The 20,000-nt window shown below is 30.6% G+C and overlaps 1 protein-coding gene across 4 annotated transcripts in view; it reads left to right on the forward strand.

Moving 5' to 3' along the window:
* LOC127064990 (signal-induced proliferation-associated 1-like protein 2) overlaps positions 1 to 20,000 on the forward strand; it is an 86,885-nt gene that overhangs the window by 45,368 nt on the left and 21,517 nt on the right. The window contains exon 1 of one of the 4 annotated variants that reach the window (XM_050996749.1): positions 7,831 to 8,388. The exons of the other annotated variants lie outside the window; for them this stretch is intronic. Within the exon in view, the coding sequence (XP_050852706.1) occupies positions 8,188 to 8,388 (201 nt within the window). The 5' untranslated portion in view covers positions 7,831 to 8,187. Of the gene's footprint in view, positions 1 to 7,830; positions 8,389 to 20,000 lie in introns of those variants that run through there. 4 annotated transcript variants of the gene reach the window in all.

The raw sequence follows: 20,000 nt of genomic DNA on the forward strand, positions 1-20,000 counted from the left end.
TTTGATTGACGAGATATATTGAAATTAATTAATAATATGTGCATTAAATTACAATGAATTTATTAATATGTTATAATTCCGCGATTATCTCTTTCTTTCTCTTTCTCTTTTCTTCCCTCTTTATCTATCTCTTTTTCTTTATCTCTTCCTCTTTACATGCATTTAAGGGGTGAAGATGTAGCATTCTGTAAGGACATAATAAATATCTAATTGATTTTCAAATAATATTAAATAATTATTTCATATTCATAATAAATTGATTAATACCTTATAAATATACAAAAGTGTATTAATACCTCTTATGATCATGTTAAAAGTAAATTTTATAATAATAATAATAATAATAATAATAATAATAATAATAATAATAGTAATAACAATAATATACAAGAGTATATATGATTATGTTAAAAGTAAGTTTTATAATAATAATAATAAAATAATAATAACAATAATAATAATAATAATAATAATAATAATAATAAAGAGTAATATATCTAATGCAATTAGCGTGATATAGTTATATATCTAATGCAATTAGCGTGATTATGTGAGAGCACACGAAGGAACGACGATGCTATACTTCTGTCCGTTGCTTTATAGTATTCCACGTGTTTCTGCTTCGCTTCATTTTCATTAGCAGAAGCACGAGTGCGTTTCAACACTTTTACCGAATTTTATTATTTAAAAGAATATAGTGAGTTTAATAAGCTTAGTGGCCATTTAGTTGGCGTAAAACGAATCGACGGTGGATTCTCTTGTTTTGAACGTTTCATAAATCAGTAGCTTTCGAGTTATACGTTTCCATGGACTCTCTCGTGCACGCTACTACTTGTATAAGATGTTTTACCTGGAAACATAAACGATCTTCGCTGCAGGCTACCGCATACGCGTACGACCGAGAAGGTGTGTACCGTTATCGCAATAAAGAGGCCATAACGAATTTAGAGAGAGAGAGAATAACTATAGGAAATTATGCTCTTATCCATAGGTATCGTACATCGTGCTACATTTCACGGGCCGAGTTCTACGTACGTACCGTACTTTTATCTATGTATAGTTACGTATTATATATTTGTGTGTGTGTGTGTACTCGCATGATTAATATCCGAATAAGATTTTACTTCATCGCAGATAGTCATCGTTGATACTTGGAATATATAGAGGGCGTGTCATTTAAAACGAAACACCTAGGTAAATATATATTTTTTTTCGATTGATTGGTATGAAAAAAGAAGTGTTATCTACAAGACAAAATTGAACCACATGATATTTTTTTTAAGTCAGTTTTTTGAGATATTCAGATTATTGTTTCTTCTTTTTCCTCTTTTTCTTTTTCTTTTTCAATGCTTTTTTATATTATGATATATTTTTTATATATGATTTTATATATGTAAGAAAATAAATTTTGATCTTGATTAACTTAAATTAAGAAACCATATTTAATGGAATAAATATATAAGTCTTAAACAATACACTTATAAAGATATGTAAATTTAAGTCGTGTTTGTCATATAATTTTTCATAAATCATAATAAATTATTTTGTAGCAGTAAATTATTAGATTATAAATTAAAAAGAAATAATAAATAGAAAAAAAGCTGTTCAGATTTACATTATATGTCCATATCATTGAATTATTCGTTTTCAACGATGCATGCTTTATTTTATGATATATTTTTATACTAATCAATTCGAGAAAACTATATACATAGGTGTTCTCTTTCTGAACAAAAAACCCTTTATCGATACAACTATAATTTACATTTGATCATTTTAATCGTTTCGTTTTTAAAGGCGTTCGTCGTTTATTCGTCGCAAATTCAATTGGAGAACTTTCGAATTTCCGTATTTTCAGTTTTAGAAAGTTATAATAAATCTAAAATCGTGTATACGCTCAGGACACGATAATATAATATATTCATTGTCCCTTATCTAAGTGGTCTGTCCGTTGCACTTCACGAGGAGAGTAAGATACAAAATCTTTATCGTAGCACGTAGTATACATATGCCGACAAAGCTAGTCTTATCTTTGTGCATACAAGACGAAAAGATGTAGCATGTATTCGAAGGAGTTCCTTCTCTCCGTTATATCTTCTCGTCGGATTTATTTCTTGAAAATGTTACTTGTCTGAACATCGATACGATTATCTTTCTGCATTTTTCTTCTTCATCGTGGTAACTCGATAATAAACGTCGACAAAAGACATTGTTAAAATGATATAATTAAGTCGGAACTTTTATCATAAATATTTTCGTATTTTAAAAAGAGCAATTAAGCTTCTTCGCTTCAATTAAAATAACTTGGAAGGAATTCTCATGGATTTCAAGAGAGCGAAACTAGAACACTAAAAGTTCTCTCTCTCTCTCTCTCTCTCTCTCGTACGTCTTTAATTAAATTCGTAACTAAGTGACGCGTTCATTCTCGCACTACGTTCACCGAGCGTGCAACTTTTCATCTCCTCGCCCACTTCCTGGATAATATATATATTTTTTCTCCTTCCCCCTTTTTTTTCTTCTCTACGAGCCAGGACGTTGACGAAGGAAAGGGAAAAAAGGTATCACTGACCCGATACGTTAATCTTGCGTAACGGAAACTTTACACGTGACTTGCGTTGACCTGAAATCGCACTTGTTATTGTTATTAAAGTATTCGATCGATATTATCTTATCGATTTTAATTCAAAAAAAAAAGAAAAAGAAGAAAAAGAGAGACGAATAAGATCGTCAATGGAATAGAAATAATTAATTGTTTATTCAAGAAATGATAAAAATAGATAATAATTTTTATTTCTTAGAAAAAATATAAAGAAATAAAAAAGACGTAAAGATTAGTAGACATTTATTGTACGATTAAAGAGCCCAATTTCTATTTTTAAAGAGAGAAGTGCGATCGTTTAGTCGACAGTTTGTCGTTCCAAATATTATGAATTCGTTGAGTAAACACATACGACGATGTCTCTACAACTGGCGGGAAACGCACCCTCGAATGCTTTCCTTCATTCGATCATGGGAAAGCTCTTTCCTTTCTCAAATATTTATCGACGATGGTCATCGTATTTTCTCTCTCAATTTATTTCACATATTGGATGAGGTAGAACGATTCAAAACGAGGACGAGACACATACGTATGTACGATTGCTGCCGTCGCGCCTGCAGATCTTGAGATGAAAGGAAAATAAGAACAAATTGATGAAAATAATTCGATGTCGATAATACATTAATTCGTGAAAACGAGTTTCTTTGAAATAGGACGAAGGATCAAAATGATAATCCTTTTCTCCTCTTTATTAAAATTTACATTTTTTTATTTGTCAGATAGTCATAAATTTCTTGATTTTTTTTGTAAATATTTAATATCATTTTTGTTTTCCTTTTTGCATCGAATTTTTGATAAATGATATACTTGTTTAGACGATGGATCAAATTGATAATTGTTCTCTCTTCTCTATTGAAATTATGAAATTTTTTTATTTATCAAATAATAATAAAGTTCTTTATTCTTTTTAAATATTGAATATCATTTTTGTTTCTTTTTTTTTTCTTTGCACTTTTTGTACTTTTGATAAAACCTATGCTTATTTAGACGATATTTCTATAATTTCAATTTAAACTGATTCTAAAGATTCTTCCATTTTGTATTTTCAATTTAGAAAGAGAATAGATCTGCACTTATCATCGAGTTAGCTATATTCGTGGCCTACTCTAGGGATTCGTTTCCTGTCGGCGTTTAAAGTAAAATGAGATAGGATGATAACGTTAATTGAATTTCCAACGCAATGCATAGTCATTAACATTGAGTTTATAGAAGTCAAAAGGGATGTACATAAATACTAACATCTGTCCATTCGATTAGTACGTTTTACGGTGTATTTACGGTGTGTGTGTATATATATATATATATATATATATATATATATATATATATATATATACTCGTAAATTCTAACTATGTAAATGTAATAATTAAACTTAATGCGATTAATTAAGCGAATTAGAGTAAATAATAATTCTCTTCGCGTTATGATCGAAAGATAATTCATCAATATTTGTACGACGTATTATTTTTATTTGGAAAAACACTTTTTCTTTTCTTATCATTTATACATATTCCTTCTCTCTCTCTCTCTCTCTTTCTCTCTCTCTATCTATCTATTTATCTCTATTTAGAACAAATATAGATTCATCGCTCTATAATAATCACAAATAAATCGCAAGATTTCTTATCTACCATTTATCTCTCGTTTCAGCATGAATGACTCTACTGTCATCAAAGAAAAAGTAGATCAATTTTATCGATATCACCGTGACGATCGAGAAAAAGCTTTCTCTGTCTCCCTCCTCTTTCTCTCGATCGTCGATCAATCGATATTACTAGAACAAAAATTGTTTTTATTTTATTCTAAACTTTTTTCTTTCCGTTTTTTTTAAATTATTCATCAGCTCGAACAATTAAACCTTGTTTTTTATCATTTACGAACGATAGTCTAATAATTAGAAAGGAAAAAAGGAGGTAATTAAAATGATAATTTTTTTATCGTTTCTTCTTCATAAACAATCAATATTTTATTTTGTGCTTAGTAATTTTCTTTCTTCCTTTCCTTTCTTTTTTTCTTTCTTTTTTTTTCATTCATAATCATAATCTATTCTCGTATCTATAAGAATACTCGTAGAATTTGTATTATTTATTATTTATAAATTACAATCGTATACTATACATACATAAATATATAATATATAATATGAATAGTAAGATAAGAAAGAATGAATCATTCAAATATACGATAGAATTGTAAAATAATAATAAATAATCTAATAAATAATATTCCGAATGAACGATACTAATAATTAGAAAGGAAGATCGAAAAAAAAGTATGATCGCAATGATATTTATATAATTATTTCTTCTTAATAAGCAATCAAAACGTTCTCGTTTAATTGGTTTACCCTATTTATGGAAAATAAAAATGTAATGAATTGCCAAGTCTCTCATCGATTCTACGACCTGTCAAGGCTCAATCGTTTAAATAGAATTAGAAATCCGGATGACTAGATGAAAAAGAAGAACTCGTGAAAGGGGGATGACATTCTTCGTTAATCCAGAACGAGTTCAGGCATTATTCTCTAACGACGAATAAAGTTTTTCTTCCGCAGCGTGGAAACGCAAAGGATCGAGCGGCGTTCCGCAAATTGCATTTCTTACGTCACGACGAGGTACTTACTTGGGAAACGTCTCATGCGAACAAGAAAATCCATAAAAGGCATACGGATAATCATCGGAGCTTGGAACGATTTACACAATTTATTATGTTTTATTATTATTCAAATAATATTAACTCATAATAAAAGAAACAAAATTAATTAATTATATAACATAATGCAATTGTCGTTATTAACATAATATAATTCTATTAATTAATAATACTATATTCAATGATGCCAATCAAAATTATTGTATTTATAATATAATAATATTATATATAATATTATTATTATTATATAATATTCTACAAATTATATATTATGATAATCCATCACTCATTTTAATAATCAATCAATTATATATTATATATTACATAATAATAATAATAATAATTATTATTATTATTATAACTATAATCGCTATCATAATTTTAATATCAATTGATATTAATTGTTGTTATTCTTATCATCATCATCATCATCATCATCATCATCAAAATTTCCAAATATCAGCAAATCGAACGATATTATTAATTCCCCATTCAACTCTGTCATTTCGTCTTATCTCGTGTTATTAAAACACTCATTATTTAACTCTCATGTTAAAACAGCATCGTAGGTTTCGATTAAAAAGAAAACGAAAAAAAAAAGAAAAGAAAAAAAGTGGAATACTTTGTCGTCGAGGATTATGATCGAACGTGCAGATACATTTGAATTACACATTTGGAAAGAAGGAAAGCTATGTATAAGAAAAAAGATCTCACGCATAAACTACATACGTATTCCCTTCGTAATACACAAATTCCCGATCCAAGCCACTTTTAGAATAATTTCGAGGACGGCTTCGCATTTAGTATCCACGGTAAAGGTAAGGAAAGTACATAGACACATTGTACGACATACATAACTATGTACATACATGCATATATTCCAGAAGGAATAGCGACCTTCCATAAAAAGAATGGGAAAAGGAGATCGCTTTGTAAACGAAAGGAAATCGTACATCTTCGGTATGCCGTAACGATTTCACGATTTCCATTTCCCATAGATCTTTTATCTGTCTTTTTCCTTCTCTCTCTTTCTCTCTCTCTTTCTCTCTTTCTCTCTCTCTTTCTCTCTTTCTGTTTCTTATACCTATATATTGTACATACGTACATACTTATTGTACAATCATTTCGTACTCACGCTCGTAAAATTTTATCGAAAGAAGAAAGAATTCTCGTTACTTTAGGATGATCTTCATTGTTTTGCTCCAGTCTTATCTGGTTGCATCGACTCGTTGAAAATACGCAGCACGCATCGAGCGAATACTTTCGCGTAAAAGGCCGCCTTGGAATTTATGAGGCAAGTTATTACGAAGGTTAACAATATAGAACGAATATGCTAAAGGAAGAGATATACGAACGATGGTAAAGTATCTTTTATTTCTCCTTTTGCGTTCTTTTTTTTTTTCTTTTTTCTTTCTCTCTTCCACCTCTGTATTGATCGTAGTAGAGAAATCGTGATTGATAGCTTCCCTCGTTCCTACGATTATTTCTTTCGATCGTCTCCTTTAAGATTCTCTTGTTGAAAGTAAGTCAATTATATCGAAACGATTCGATCTCTTGAAATGAGAGCAATGACTTTCAGAAAGCTGAGGAAAGCGTTATTTCATTTTTTTTCTTTTTTTTCGTTTTGTTTTTTTTTTTTTATTCTAACGAATTACGTGGAATTTATAGCGATAAAAATGTATTTTGTTTTATTGATTTCGCAACAATACGTAGAGATGAGAATACGTAGAGATAAGACAATTTTTAGATCCCAATAATTTGACGAAGTCTATTCTTTGAACATAATTTTTTCAAATACTCTTTCAATTAATTCTTTTTTCTTTTTTTTGTATTAAATTATGTAATATCAATCGTTTCGTTGTATCAGAATCTTGAAATAAAAATACTTTATCGAATAGCATTTTTAAAAAGCTGAGATCTTAATTTATTCATAAATAATATATAATTTCCATAATATCGATACAGCTGTTCGATTTATGGAAAATTTAAAAATATCCTGTATAATGTTAAGTCTATGATAATTACAAATAATATATTTCAAACCTTACACAAATTATATGTGATAGTGATAAAATCAATTATGATCATTCATTTTTATACAGAGAGAAAAAATTATATTGTTATTCTTCTTTGATAATATTTTTACATAATACAAAAATTGGATATAATTACTAAGAAATAGTTTCTCATTAGGCAAAATTTTTTTTTTTATAGTAGATATCATTTTTAAAGTAACCATCGTTTCTCTTCTTTTACAAACTATGATGAATAATACATAATTTTTAAATGATTAATACAAAATAATATTTATCGTTAGAACAAGTCTACTTTTAATACAATTCACTTTTAATTCATTTTACAATCGTTTAACTTTCATGATAAATTATAATAAACGATAAATAATTTTCCTAAATAATTCTTACAAAATAGTTTGTTTATACTTTTTAATATTATTTTTAAAGTATCGATCGTTGCGTTGTTTTGATCGATAAATTATGATAAATAAAATACGACGCACCTTTTATTCATATTCACATTACATTATCTTCAAATACAGCCGTATTATTATTGGCAAAGATAAAACATGTAAAAGAAGAAAAAAAAAAGAAGAAAAGAAAATAGAAAATATAGTTAGGTTTAACGTACATGAAGTTAGCGAAAAGATCAGCAAACACGTTTTCCCTTCAAAGTATATACATAGATATGTAATAACGTTGTATACATACAACACGTAACCACTACCCTTACGAGTTTCAGACACGTCAAAACACGTCGTTGCTCGAATTGACTCGCGATTCTCCTCTCCTCTTCTACCTACCTTTTCTTATTTTGCTTTTGCGATCAGTTCACCTTCGACTGCCGACGTCGTACATAACATAGTGTAATACCGATCGTTCGTCTACCAAATGCGAAACACGTGTTTGATTGTTTCCTCATGTCGTTAATCAATAAAATAGTACGCGTTGTCGTAAACTCGACTAATTGTTTAACGCCTTCGCCAAAGAAGAAGTATGAAGATTCCGAGTATTCTGAAGAGGCTACAAACACATTATACGAAGAAACAACAAATACCATATGCGAAGAGGTCACGTTGATTCATGAAGATATTAACAATATATCGTTGAAGGATGATCAGGTACATATTTGATATTGTTAATATTGTTGTTACGATCGAACAAATTTCTTAGATTATCGGATCTCGTTATATATATATATATATTTTTTTTTTATTTCAAAAAAGAAAAGGAAATAAAAAGAGAAAAGACAAAGTTGTAGATACGTATGTATGTGCACGTTTTCGATTTTTAAACATTTAAATTAGAGAGATATTTTATTTATACGTTTATTTACACGAATTTCAAAGTTCTTTTGCAATGTTTCTATATTTACACAGATAGTAGCGTATGTAAACACGTTCGAATGACCTCATACATAAAGCGCTTTCTATATACATTAGATATTCAACTGTGTATTAGACGACGAACTGATCGACATCTAACATAGAAAAACGATTAGGTTTGTTCGAAAGGGTCTGACCCCCACGAGATAATTAGCGTACGTGAGTTTGAGTCAATTAAATTTCAATTAGGGTAGCCAATAATGACAATGTGATTAATTAACCTCCTGAAATCGAAGTGCTATTGTAGAGACGTAATCGAAATTAAATGAAATGGATTGGTATATCGAATGAAAAAAGGAAAAAAAAGAAAAGAAAAAAGAAAAACAATTACATAGGTTTACGAACTTAACATTACGAACTTAACATAAGTAATTATTTATGCTTCGATTCATGTTTATTTGGAACGAAGAAGGGTAAAAAATGATAAAATTCTAAAATTTTTAAAGTTCAAAAAGACTATCTTGATATTTGTATCACGAGTTAACATAGATAAATTTAAAACATTGCCTATATAGAAAAATTTCGAATTGTTCGAACTGTCGACAAAATTTTAATCATTCTAAGTACTTGTAATAAAAACGCCATCCTGATTTAGTATAACAGATAAGTAAGTGCATGTTGCTTTATCCCTGTTTTCTCTCCATTTTGAGTTATTCGATCTTCTTCCTCCTCTTCTTCTTCTTCTTCCCCGGCAAAACATCATAATAAAAATCCATCGAAATTCCCTCGAGAGCTCCAACGATGAGTCACGAAGTTGCGTTCCACTCCAAGCTGGCCAAGCTTCCGATCGAGAGAAGGTTAATGAAAACGTGGCCTTCGTCCTCTCTCTCTATCTCATCTTTCTCTCTCTCTCTCTCTCTCTCTCTTTCTCTCTCTTATCTCTCTTTTTCTCTCTTATCTCTCTTTTTCTTTCTATCTCTCTTTCTCCTTTTCTATCTTACGAGGGTGGCTGTATGGAATGCGATCTCGAAAACGGTTCCTTGGGACTTGTTACATAAGAAAAGAAATATCAACGCCTTCTAACGATCTCAATATGAAGAAAGAGAAAGAGAAGGAGAAGAAGAAAAGAAGAAACAGGAAACAAAAAAGATATACCTGTACGGTATTACAATTGGACAGGTAGATTTTCAAAAGCAACAAATTTTCTTGGTATATTGTTGTTTTCTTGGTAATTTACAAAAGAAAAGAAAAGAAAAAAAATTTGAAAAGGAAAAAGATAGTATGAAAAAGATATATATATATATATATATTATTCTTATACATAATACATAAATGTGAAAATAGGATATTGGACTACTGTTTGAGTTACTATCATTTTTCACGATAATAACAATAATATTAACAATAAAATAATTGCAAAATAATAATATAATCATGAAATTTTAATAGTGATAATAATAATATAATGATAATTACGAGTATGATGATAATTTTAGTGCATGTATGATAAAAATAGAGTCGTATGTAACAAAAAGAAAGTTTATCCTGTAATAATAATAATAATAATAATAATAATAATAATAATAATAATAATAATAATATAATAATAATAATAAATAATGACGATAAAGATGACGATGACGATAGCGACAATGACATCATCAGATAATTATGAAAATGTTAATAACAGTAATAAAACAATAATATAATAGTGATATAATAATATAATGATAATTACAATGATGGCGATGCTCGTAGTATGTGTTTAGAAGAAGTAGAGTGAAACGTAACAAAAAGAACATTTTTATGCTTCACCTCGTCGTTGGGTTCGTCTCTTTAGAGTTGGTATATTTCTCGTGTGAGTCACGATTTAGAAGGAAACAGTACGTACGTACGTAAGTACGTTCTATCTCTCTCACACTCATTCATTCTCCATCTCCTCTCTCTCTCCCCCTTTCTCTCTTTTCTCATTTCTTTGCCCTAGCCCCATCGTAAGAGCATCGTTTCTTCTCCAGAGGCCCAGAACCGCCAGACGAAGCCCCGCATTCCAACTCGATTGTCCCAAATTGAGAGAATACATTCCTGAAGCGTTACAGAACGCCGCAAAGAATGCGCGAGAGTCACTTTTTTCTTTTCTTTTTCTTCCTTTTTGTTTCTTCTCTTTCTTTTTTCTTTTTTTTTCGACTACCACGTGATATATTATACATGTATGCACGTACGGCCGTTTATATGCATTATCATTCATACATATCACAAATAATTGCTTACGATGGAAGCCGGAAAACTTGAGCGAGTATAAATTTGATTAAGATTTTATCAAGAGAGCTACCGTTCTTAACGTGTTCCACTTGAAAGGAATGAGAGCAGATTCTATTTCTTTCTTTCTTTTTTTTTTTAACATTCGGTGTAATGAGTACATTAAAAATTTGAATATGATTTTATAGTAAAAATGATTCTAACTTTGATTCTTTAATTCGGATCATTTTTATTCGAAAGACTTATTCATTATATAAAGACTTATTTAGTTAGGAAGTGTTTTGTATATAAAATTTTGTGTGTATATGTATGAGTGTGTGTATGTGTAGGAGTTTGAATTAAAATATATTCTTTATATTCTAATAAATAGATTCAATAACATTTTTACGACTATTTATGATATTTTGTTTCCCAATTAAAATGCGGAAAAATTTTATTTATAATTCGTATTTTATCATTCTTACTAAAGATACCAATATTTTTATCACACATTTGTTTATCCAAAATTCATATATATTTTACTTATGATTTAATAATTTTGTATTAAAGTAAAATATTATTAAAATCAAAATAAATATGGTTTTATTAGGACATTAAAAATTTTAACTTTTATATCATATAAGTATTGATAATTTCATTTTAATTTCTTCAAGTTTTTATTTCACGTTGTCATAAAGTACTTGTCATATATAGAAATATGTCGATGGGTGTCATAAAAGAGTTCGAGTTTATATAATTTACGTTCAGATATTTTAAAAAAATTATAGATATGTATACACACACACACACACATCACAAATTCATAACTAATCATAAAACAACAAGTCCTACAAATATAGAAACTCGATTCACCGATTTCTATTCGAAAAAAATTTATCTAGCCATTCTTCCTCAACTTTCCTTTATGTTCTTCATGAAGCAACCACACGAACGTTTCAAAGTTATACTCGGCGAGTCTACAAAACGTTACATTACACGACGTAGCGAGAAATTTATACGTCCATTGTACAAAGAGGATTGAAGAGTAGGGATACTGAGCAATAGTAGAGAAGTAGAAAGAATGGAAATATAAAAAAAGAATAAGGAAGAAGAAGAAGAAGAAGAAGAAGAAGAAAAAGAAAAAGAAGAATAATAATAAGAAGAATAAGGAGTCAGTATCGTAACAAGTCGTAGGTTGCATTCCGAAGATGCACCCGCAAGGACGCGAAATAAGCAGGCGAGCCAGTAATAAAGTATCGCAACGTATCAAGAAGGAACGATAAATTGGTGGCTGGACGACAAGCTTGGCTACCGCGGCGACGGTTATCGCCTGTAATAATATTGCCGATAGAATTTATCGTTGTTTGATACACTCGGTAATACCATGGCGCCGATATTTCGTTCCTCACCGCGTGAGATGCATTGTTCTTCTCTCCTTCTATCTTATTCTTACTCTTTCTTACTATTGATCCTCTTATAAGCGAATTTACGATTCGTTCGAAGGATTCACATTATCCGACATGTGGTCACCATGCGTACTAACACATATAACTAGTATTTATATACATATACAAACATACATACATACATACATACATACATACATACATACATACATACATATATATATATATATATATATATATATATATATATGTCACTCTATTCTTTTTTTCTATCTTCTTTTGCCTAACATCTTCTCATCGAGAGAAAAGCGTAGGGTATAAAGAATAAAGAAGGGAGGGGGGAGAAACAAGGGTGAGATTGTCGAACAAGTGGGACCCACTGAAAGAATGAGACCTCCTTTGAGAGTAACCGACCAGAACATTTAGCATATGTCCTCGCAAAGTGGACATGTGGATACTCGTTTATATATATTATGTATGTATTTGTAGGAAAGAGTTGGTCGCCAAATCGTACCACTTAAGATATTTTATGTTTTATTTCCACTATATTCGGTACACATTTGGATGCGAGTTAATATCGAAAATTGTAGCATAAATACTTGAGACAATTTCATTCGTATTCTCCTTCAAAGATAGTAAATTTATTTGAATGGAGATGATAAAAAGTAAGATCGAAAGAAGGATTTATTATTATACTTTTGATCAATAACAAATAAAATGTGAAAAATAAGAGAAAATATTCAAAGGCTTTTTGATTTAATTGAATAATGTATCAACGATGTATATTATACAAAATGTTAATAATTGTATTAAATAATCTCTTTATATATTAATATTAATAATTTAAATCTCAACAGTTGGTACAATAAAATTTAACTCTTTTAGCATAGATCCTTTAGAAAATTCATGATTTTACAATTCGCATGAACTTAACTCACTAAATGAATTTATTTCTTTGTAATTTCTTATTATAATTTTATGCGTTTGGAAACTCTTCTCTTTATGAATCAACGATGTATGAATCTCTTGAAACTTTTCTGAGAGAAAGCTTTCGTTCGATTAATTACTATTACGAATTAGCATCGTTAATCTTGGTTTAACGTTCGGACCGATCCGGCATCCGATTACTTGGACGGAGGAGCGTCGATGTAAGGGATTAGTTCACGTCGGTATCCCAGAAATATTAGGTTCTTTTTATTTTCTTATTGTTCTCTCTCTCTCTCTCTCTCTCTCTCTCTTTCTCTCTCTTTCTCTCTTTCTCTGTCTTTCGTTTTGCAGCCAACGGCAAAGCGATATCAAGGTGGTAAGAGGAGAAGACGAACAACGCGAAGCAACGTAGCAATTAATTGTCTTACCCGAGCGTTAGAAGGACAAGCTGGATATTTATCGTTACGAGTAGGATACGACTCCGAAATGCACTTTGCCGATAAACGAAAGGTATACGGTCTCGTACTGCATTCGTCATAACGACTCGTGTTATCCGTTTTCGTGACGCGCTTTCTACACGAACGGGGATGCGGGGATGCTGTACTCTCAGCGACTATTTTATTTCTTTTTCTCTTTTCTTTTATCTTAAAAGTTTACAAAAACTTTCGAATGATTTTCCTATCGTACGTCTACCTATCTATAGTCTACCCGAGTGAAATTTCTCTAATTTCATTTTGTTATCATTATTATTTTCTTATCTCGCTTTTTTCTCGTGTCGTAACATTTCTTTCCGTTATACATTCTATTTGTTATTTTCGTACGATTTTCTTTTTTTCTTTTTTTTCTTTTTCCTTCTCTCTCTCTCTCTCTCTCTCTCTCTCTCTCTCTCTCTCTCTCTCTCTCTCTCTCTCTCTCTCTCGCGAAAATCACGTACGTTCTTTTGAACTCGAAGGAAGTCGAGAAGAAAATGTATAAATTAGTATCGGTAATTCTAACTTTCCTGGGTGTAACTTTTACCGGACATCAATCATGTGCCAACCGGCAGTTCGCTTCTATTTGCAGCTATACGGAGGAAATAAGAAACAACTCGCACCTGCCATTTCTCGTATGTTAGGGCGAATACTCGCGAAAATGGTTGGGCCTGAGCAACGATGGTGAACGGTGCCTATAATTAACTCGTAAATACAACTCGCATGGAGAATGAAAGAGCACAAGGGAGACGTAAACATATATACCGCTTTTATAGAGAAAGAGAGAAATACTCGCATACGTTTTTCTCTCATCTTTGTCCCTTTATTTTTCACTTCGTCTTGTTTTTATTTCCTGAGGCCTCTCTTACGCGCTGAGTATTACGCGCCCCTGATATTTTCTTATTTCGTCGTTTCGCCTGAAACGTGCCATCTTGCGATACAAAACTTATTCTGGTTATTCCAGTTTATTTTACACGAACATGGCGAGCAAACGTTCTTGCGATATACGAAAGACAGACCTTTCTCCCTTATTTCTTCGATGATCGTTCGCCATTGATTTTATAATTAAATTCAATATTATTCAAAAATAAAAAATCAATATGGTTCAAAGATGAAGAAGATTCATTGATAAATCGACGTTTACATTTCTTTCTTATTCTATATTTATATTTACTCGTTGAGAAAACAAATCTTAACAAATCGATTTTTTGACAGACGTTATTTAATACGTTTGAATAATTAAAGAAATATTTCTTAATAAAATATTTCTTTTATTTACGAACATTTACAAATGGTATTAAATGTGTAATATTATTTACGTAATACTATTACATAGTATTTTAAATCAATATTATTATTTATGTATATTACTTATAAATACGTATATCTATTTATACTTCGATATATTTATTTGTTCATGTAATTGAAGATTTTATTTTAAAAATCTTGCACAATTTTAAATCGATTGGAAAGAGCAAATATAACTATCGTACACAATATTTATTATAAATTAGAGATTTTGTTCGAATTTCATTCGTATTCATTCGTAGCGATAATGATAGATATTCGATATTTATATTTTAATTTTCTTTTCTTTTGGAATTTAATGTATTAATTAAACGAATGAATTATCGAACGAATTCAAATTCAATATCAGTATAAATTTTTATATATGTTTGTAAATTTGTTTCATTTAACATTATCGTTTCGAACGAACTCGCGAAATGCTCTTGTATAAATGTTGCAATTTCGAACGGAACAAAGAATTGAATTGTTCCGTCGGGATACGTCGAGCCACGAGAGAACACATCCGATTGCATTCATCCTTCTAACAAAAAGAATAATCGTCGAATACGCGTACAACGCGCGCAATCATGAAGAATTATTACTTCGTCATTAATTACGCTCACGTTTTCATAATCGACGAACTTTCGGCCGTTTCGCAAATACTTTATATGCGATAATTAACGAGATATTCGTTCACACGATTTTATAGTCCTTAATCCGCAATAGGAGATACCTTTATTAAGCAATTTTTAATCGTGGAAATATAAGAGAATCGAAAAGGTAGTAAAATCATTATTTACAATTGTTCTTTACTATAGCAATAATGAATACCATATCTAATAATAAGCTATAACAATTAATAACAAAAGAAAGTAATAAGAAAGATAATATTCTTAGAATAAAATAGTTTTATAATATTCATCATTAAAAATAACGTTTCGTGTTTAGAAAAATGGAATAAAATCAAAAGCATGCTAAATTTTTTTTTTATTAAAGATAATGGATTAATAACTGATAATAATTGATAATAAAAATAAATAATAATATAAATGCGATATATTTCAAAATCTTTATAATATCAATAATTAAAAATACTAGTAATCTCTATCGTTTCACACTTTTTAACGATTGATTTATACAACCATTATCTAATATATATTATATATACGTACGTAGACACGCATATATATATATATATATATATATATATATATACGTAGCTTTTAAATAAATAACGATTTAATGTAACTACAATATTAAATCTATACTAACAATAGAAGAAGATATTTATCTGTTACTTTTTCTATTAAACCTTTGCGATCGTACACAATTAACGAGCGAATTAATGTTTTCCGGTTTGGTATAATAATACTTACGTAGACTCGGCGCGTCCATCCGGACTGTTGAACACAGTCCATAGATAGATAGAAAGAGAGAGAAAGAGAGAGAGAGAAATAGAGAGAGAAAGGGAGAAAAGATAGAGAGAAAAAGAAATAGAAAGAGAGAGAGAGAGAGAGAGAGAGAGAGAGAGAGAGAGAGAGAAAGGGAGACTAATATTTTCCATAACGAAAACATTAATTACAACATTGTATTCTTTTCCTCAAAGACGTAAGCGCGATCGTAAAAGAAATCAAAGGAATATTCCATATGCAACATCTTTACGTGGCCACGGTGTACGACTTTGAGCTTGGAACGATCATAGAAAATGCCTTGTTCGCTTCCCTTTCTCGCCTCTAATGAGACTAATTAGTTAAACGTATTCCTCTCCTTCTTCTTCTTCTTTTTCTTCTTCCTCTACTTCTTTTTTTCTTCTTCGTTTTCTTCTTCTTTCACCTCTACGCATGGGAAAATGAATGGAGAATTTTTCATTTACGCATTATTTGTTATTTATGACCTTATAGTAAAATTTATAATTCCATCTTCGTCAGATACCTTCTAAATTCTCTTCTTAGTGTTCCCATTATAAACGAATTAGATGTAATTGAAATAATTTCTTCTTTCCTGTTATTGTGAACGTCCTCGTTCGACGATACGATTTCACGATGAGAACTCTATATCAGAATTTATATATATATATATATATATATATATATATATATATATAACAAAAAAAAAGAAAGAAAGAAAAGATAAGAAAATAATAAGCTAATCGTTATTGAATTTTTTTCTTTTTTATTATTACTAAACATTCGATAAATCGCACAAATAATTTTTTTCTGTTTCTCCATTCTTCGACGATCATATTCTCATACCCTCGGTGAATTTTACCCTAAAAACTTACGGTGCTTTAAAAGAAGAGAAAGATAAACGTTTGTAAGGAGCACTCGCGAAAGGAAAAGAAAAGGTGAGTTTGCATTGCACGCATAAAACGAAGTAAAAAGGAAAAGAAAGGGAGAGAAAAAGAGGGAGAAAAAGAAATAGAAAGAAAGAGAGAGAGAGAGAGAGAGAGAGAGAGAGGAAGAGAGGGAGAGTGAGAAAGAGAAAGAGAAACGAAAGGAAGAAATTAAAAGAAGAGACCTCGGTGGTACATTTTATCGTGAGAAAACGGCCGCTAATTGGAAGCGAGGTGCGATCGTCTCTGCCACCCTCGTTCTCGAAAAAAGAGGAACGAATGGCAGGCAAATGGAAAAAAGCGTGGGAGGTAGAAAGAAAGTTCTGAAAGGACCTACAACGTGGAGAGGAGATTTCACGTGATATTTATTTTTTTCTCTCTTTTCTTCTCTTTTACCTTATTTCGCCATTTTCTTTTTTTTCGGTTATTTTCTTAACTGAGCTCTTTTACTCGTGAAACATAAACTTTATTCTTTCTCTCTTTCTCTTTCTCCTTTGTGTCTTCTCTATTCATAAATTTTTCATTCTTCGTACGTTTGTCTCTCTTTATCTGTCTCTTTTCCCCTATCTGTTTATCGATCTGTCTTTCTCTATTCGTTTGTCTATTTTTATTTCTCTATTTGCTAATCTCTCTCTCTCTCTCTTTTTTCTCTCTTTCTCTATCTATTTGTCTGCCTCTGTTTCTCTATTTGTTAATCTCTCTCTCTCTCTCTCTCTCTCTCTCTCTCTCTCTCTCTCTCTCTCTCTCTCTCTCTCTCTCTCACTATTTATCTATCAATTTATTTCTCTCTCTTTCTCCATCTATTTGTTTGTATCTATTTTTCTTTATCCGTCATATCTGTCTATCTCTTTTCCATCTATCTATTTATTTGTCTCTCATTAACTATTCGTACGTCTATCTGTGTTTCTCTATTTATCCGTGTTTGTCTATCTCTATTTCTCTCTTTGTTGATCTCTTTCTCTCGCTCGATTTCTCTTTTCTTTTTCTTTTTTCTTTCTTTCATTTCGTGCGAAAAGGCAACTCGTCGCCGATTTGCTCGTAGATCGCGCGAAGAATGCAAAGGCATTTACATAACTAGTTCGGATGATGATCGGCGTGCGTTCTAACAACTCGTTCTACCTCGCGTGGCTTTGAGAAATCGAGGAATAAGGAACGATCGACGTTTGTAACTCATTCCTCGGATACGACGAATGAGACCCGTTAAGGTTTTGCAAACCCTTTTCTAGGATAGTGGAACGCTTAAACGGAGAAGGCCGAAGTACTTTAAGTGTGTTACATATTCTTAGCAATCGATACTTTCTACGTGAAATAGCATGTCTTCTATTTTTAAAAATAAACTGAAATAAACAAATCATTATAAGTTAACAGCTTCAAATAGTTTCGTTAGAGCATTGAACTATTAATTTTTATTGAAAACGAACGTATTCTTACGTGGAAAGAAATTTAACATTCTCTCGTATTTTTAAACTTACGATATTTTTAAACATGTTAACGCATTATGAAAATAATTACAAATAAAATCTAATTACAGAAATGTGACATTTAAAATCCAACAGTTTCTCGTATCGTAAATAAAAAATACGGAAACAAAAGAATCGTTGTGATGGAGAATGAAACCATATTCTTTTCTTCTTTTTTTTTTATCTTCCAAATGAATATCAAAAAAATGTTTTAATATTTTCAATTCAAGCTCCCAGACAGTTGAATGTAGATGAATGAAAAAAAAGATAGAAGGTAGAAAAACAAGCATTGTTTTAATACTCATCAAAGGTCATGTATAGTAAATAGTACACACACACACATACACAGAAAGTATTAGTTCGAGAATAGACCATCCGTGAAACCTATCGAAGCAGATATCCGAGTGTAACTCATAGTCATCGGAATGATACAAAATTCACCTGCTCGAACATACTCCTCCTATAATCGTATAAGTGTGCTTCTCTCTCATTCTCTTTCTCTCTCTCTCTCTCTCTCTCTCTCTGTCTTTCTCTTTCTTTCTATCTGTTTCTCTCTCACTCTCACTCTATTCATCGACAACGTAGAGTACGGTCGTACGCGAAGTAACACCGATGGTTCTGCGGTTGCACGCAAGCTGAACATTCCCACAGTCACGTTCTACGCACGGAAAAGCCGTCGTGCAAGTCCAACGTATAGAGAGTTTCGATTCTTCAACGATACGCTTGGCAATCCTCGAGAATGAGGGAGGATTGATCTATCGTTGAAGAAAGACAACCTCACGTCTTCACTTTCCTCGAGAATTTCAACGGATTTTATACGATTTTTCAAAAAGAATCGTCGAATCTTTTTTTGTTTCTTCTCTTAAAAGAAGAAATTAAAACAATTTTTTTTTTTTAATTTTTACGGTGTATGTTACACCATAACATATGGTATGATCGATTAAAATCATATATGAAACGCAATATCGGTCAAATGGTACCCGCATCCTCCCGATAACTGTTTTTATACGATACGATTGAAGTTCAAAGGCAGAATTGTTTACAAAATTATGTCAATTGATCGCCAAGATCGTGCGATATGTCGTCGTTGAATTATTTTCTTTTGGGCCATGTCAAAGGTCAACGGTCGAGTTTACGTCAACGATTCGCAAATCATTGAAAAACTTCAAAAGGAAATTTAGTGATCATTAATGAAATTATACTACAATTATGTGAAAATCTCATATAAAATCTAGAAAAAATGGCAGTAACTTTCCAAAAGAAGTTATGATTATTATTTGATCAATATCAT

This window comes from Vespula vulgaris, chromosome 1 (genome assembly GCF_905475345.1).
Source record: "Vespula vulgaris chromosome 1, iyVesVulg1.1, whole genome shotgun sequence".
Taxonomy (NCBI): domain Eukaryota; kingdom Metazoa; phylum Arthropoda; class Insecta; order Hymenoptera; family Vespidae; genus Vespula; species Vespula vulgaris.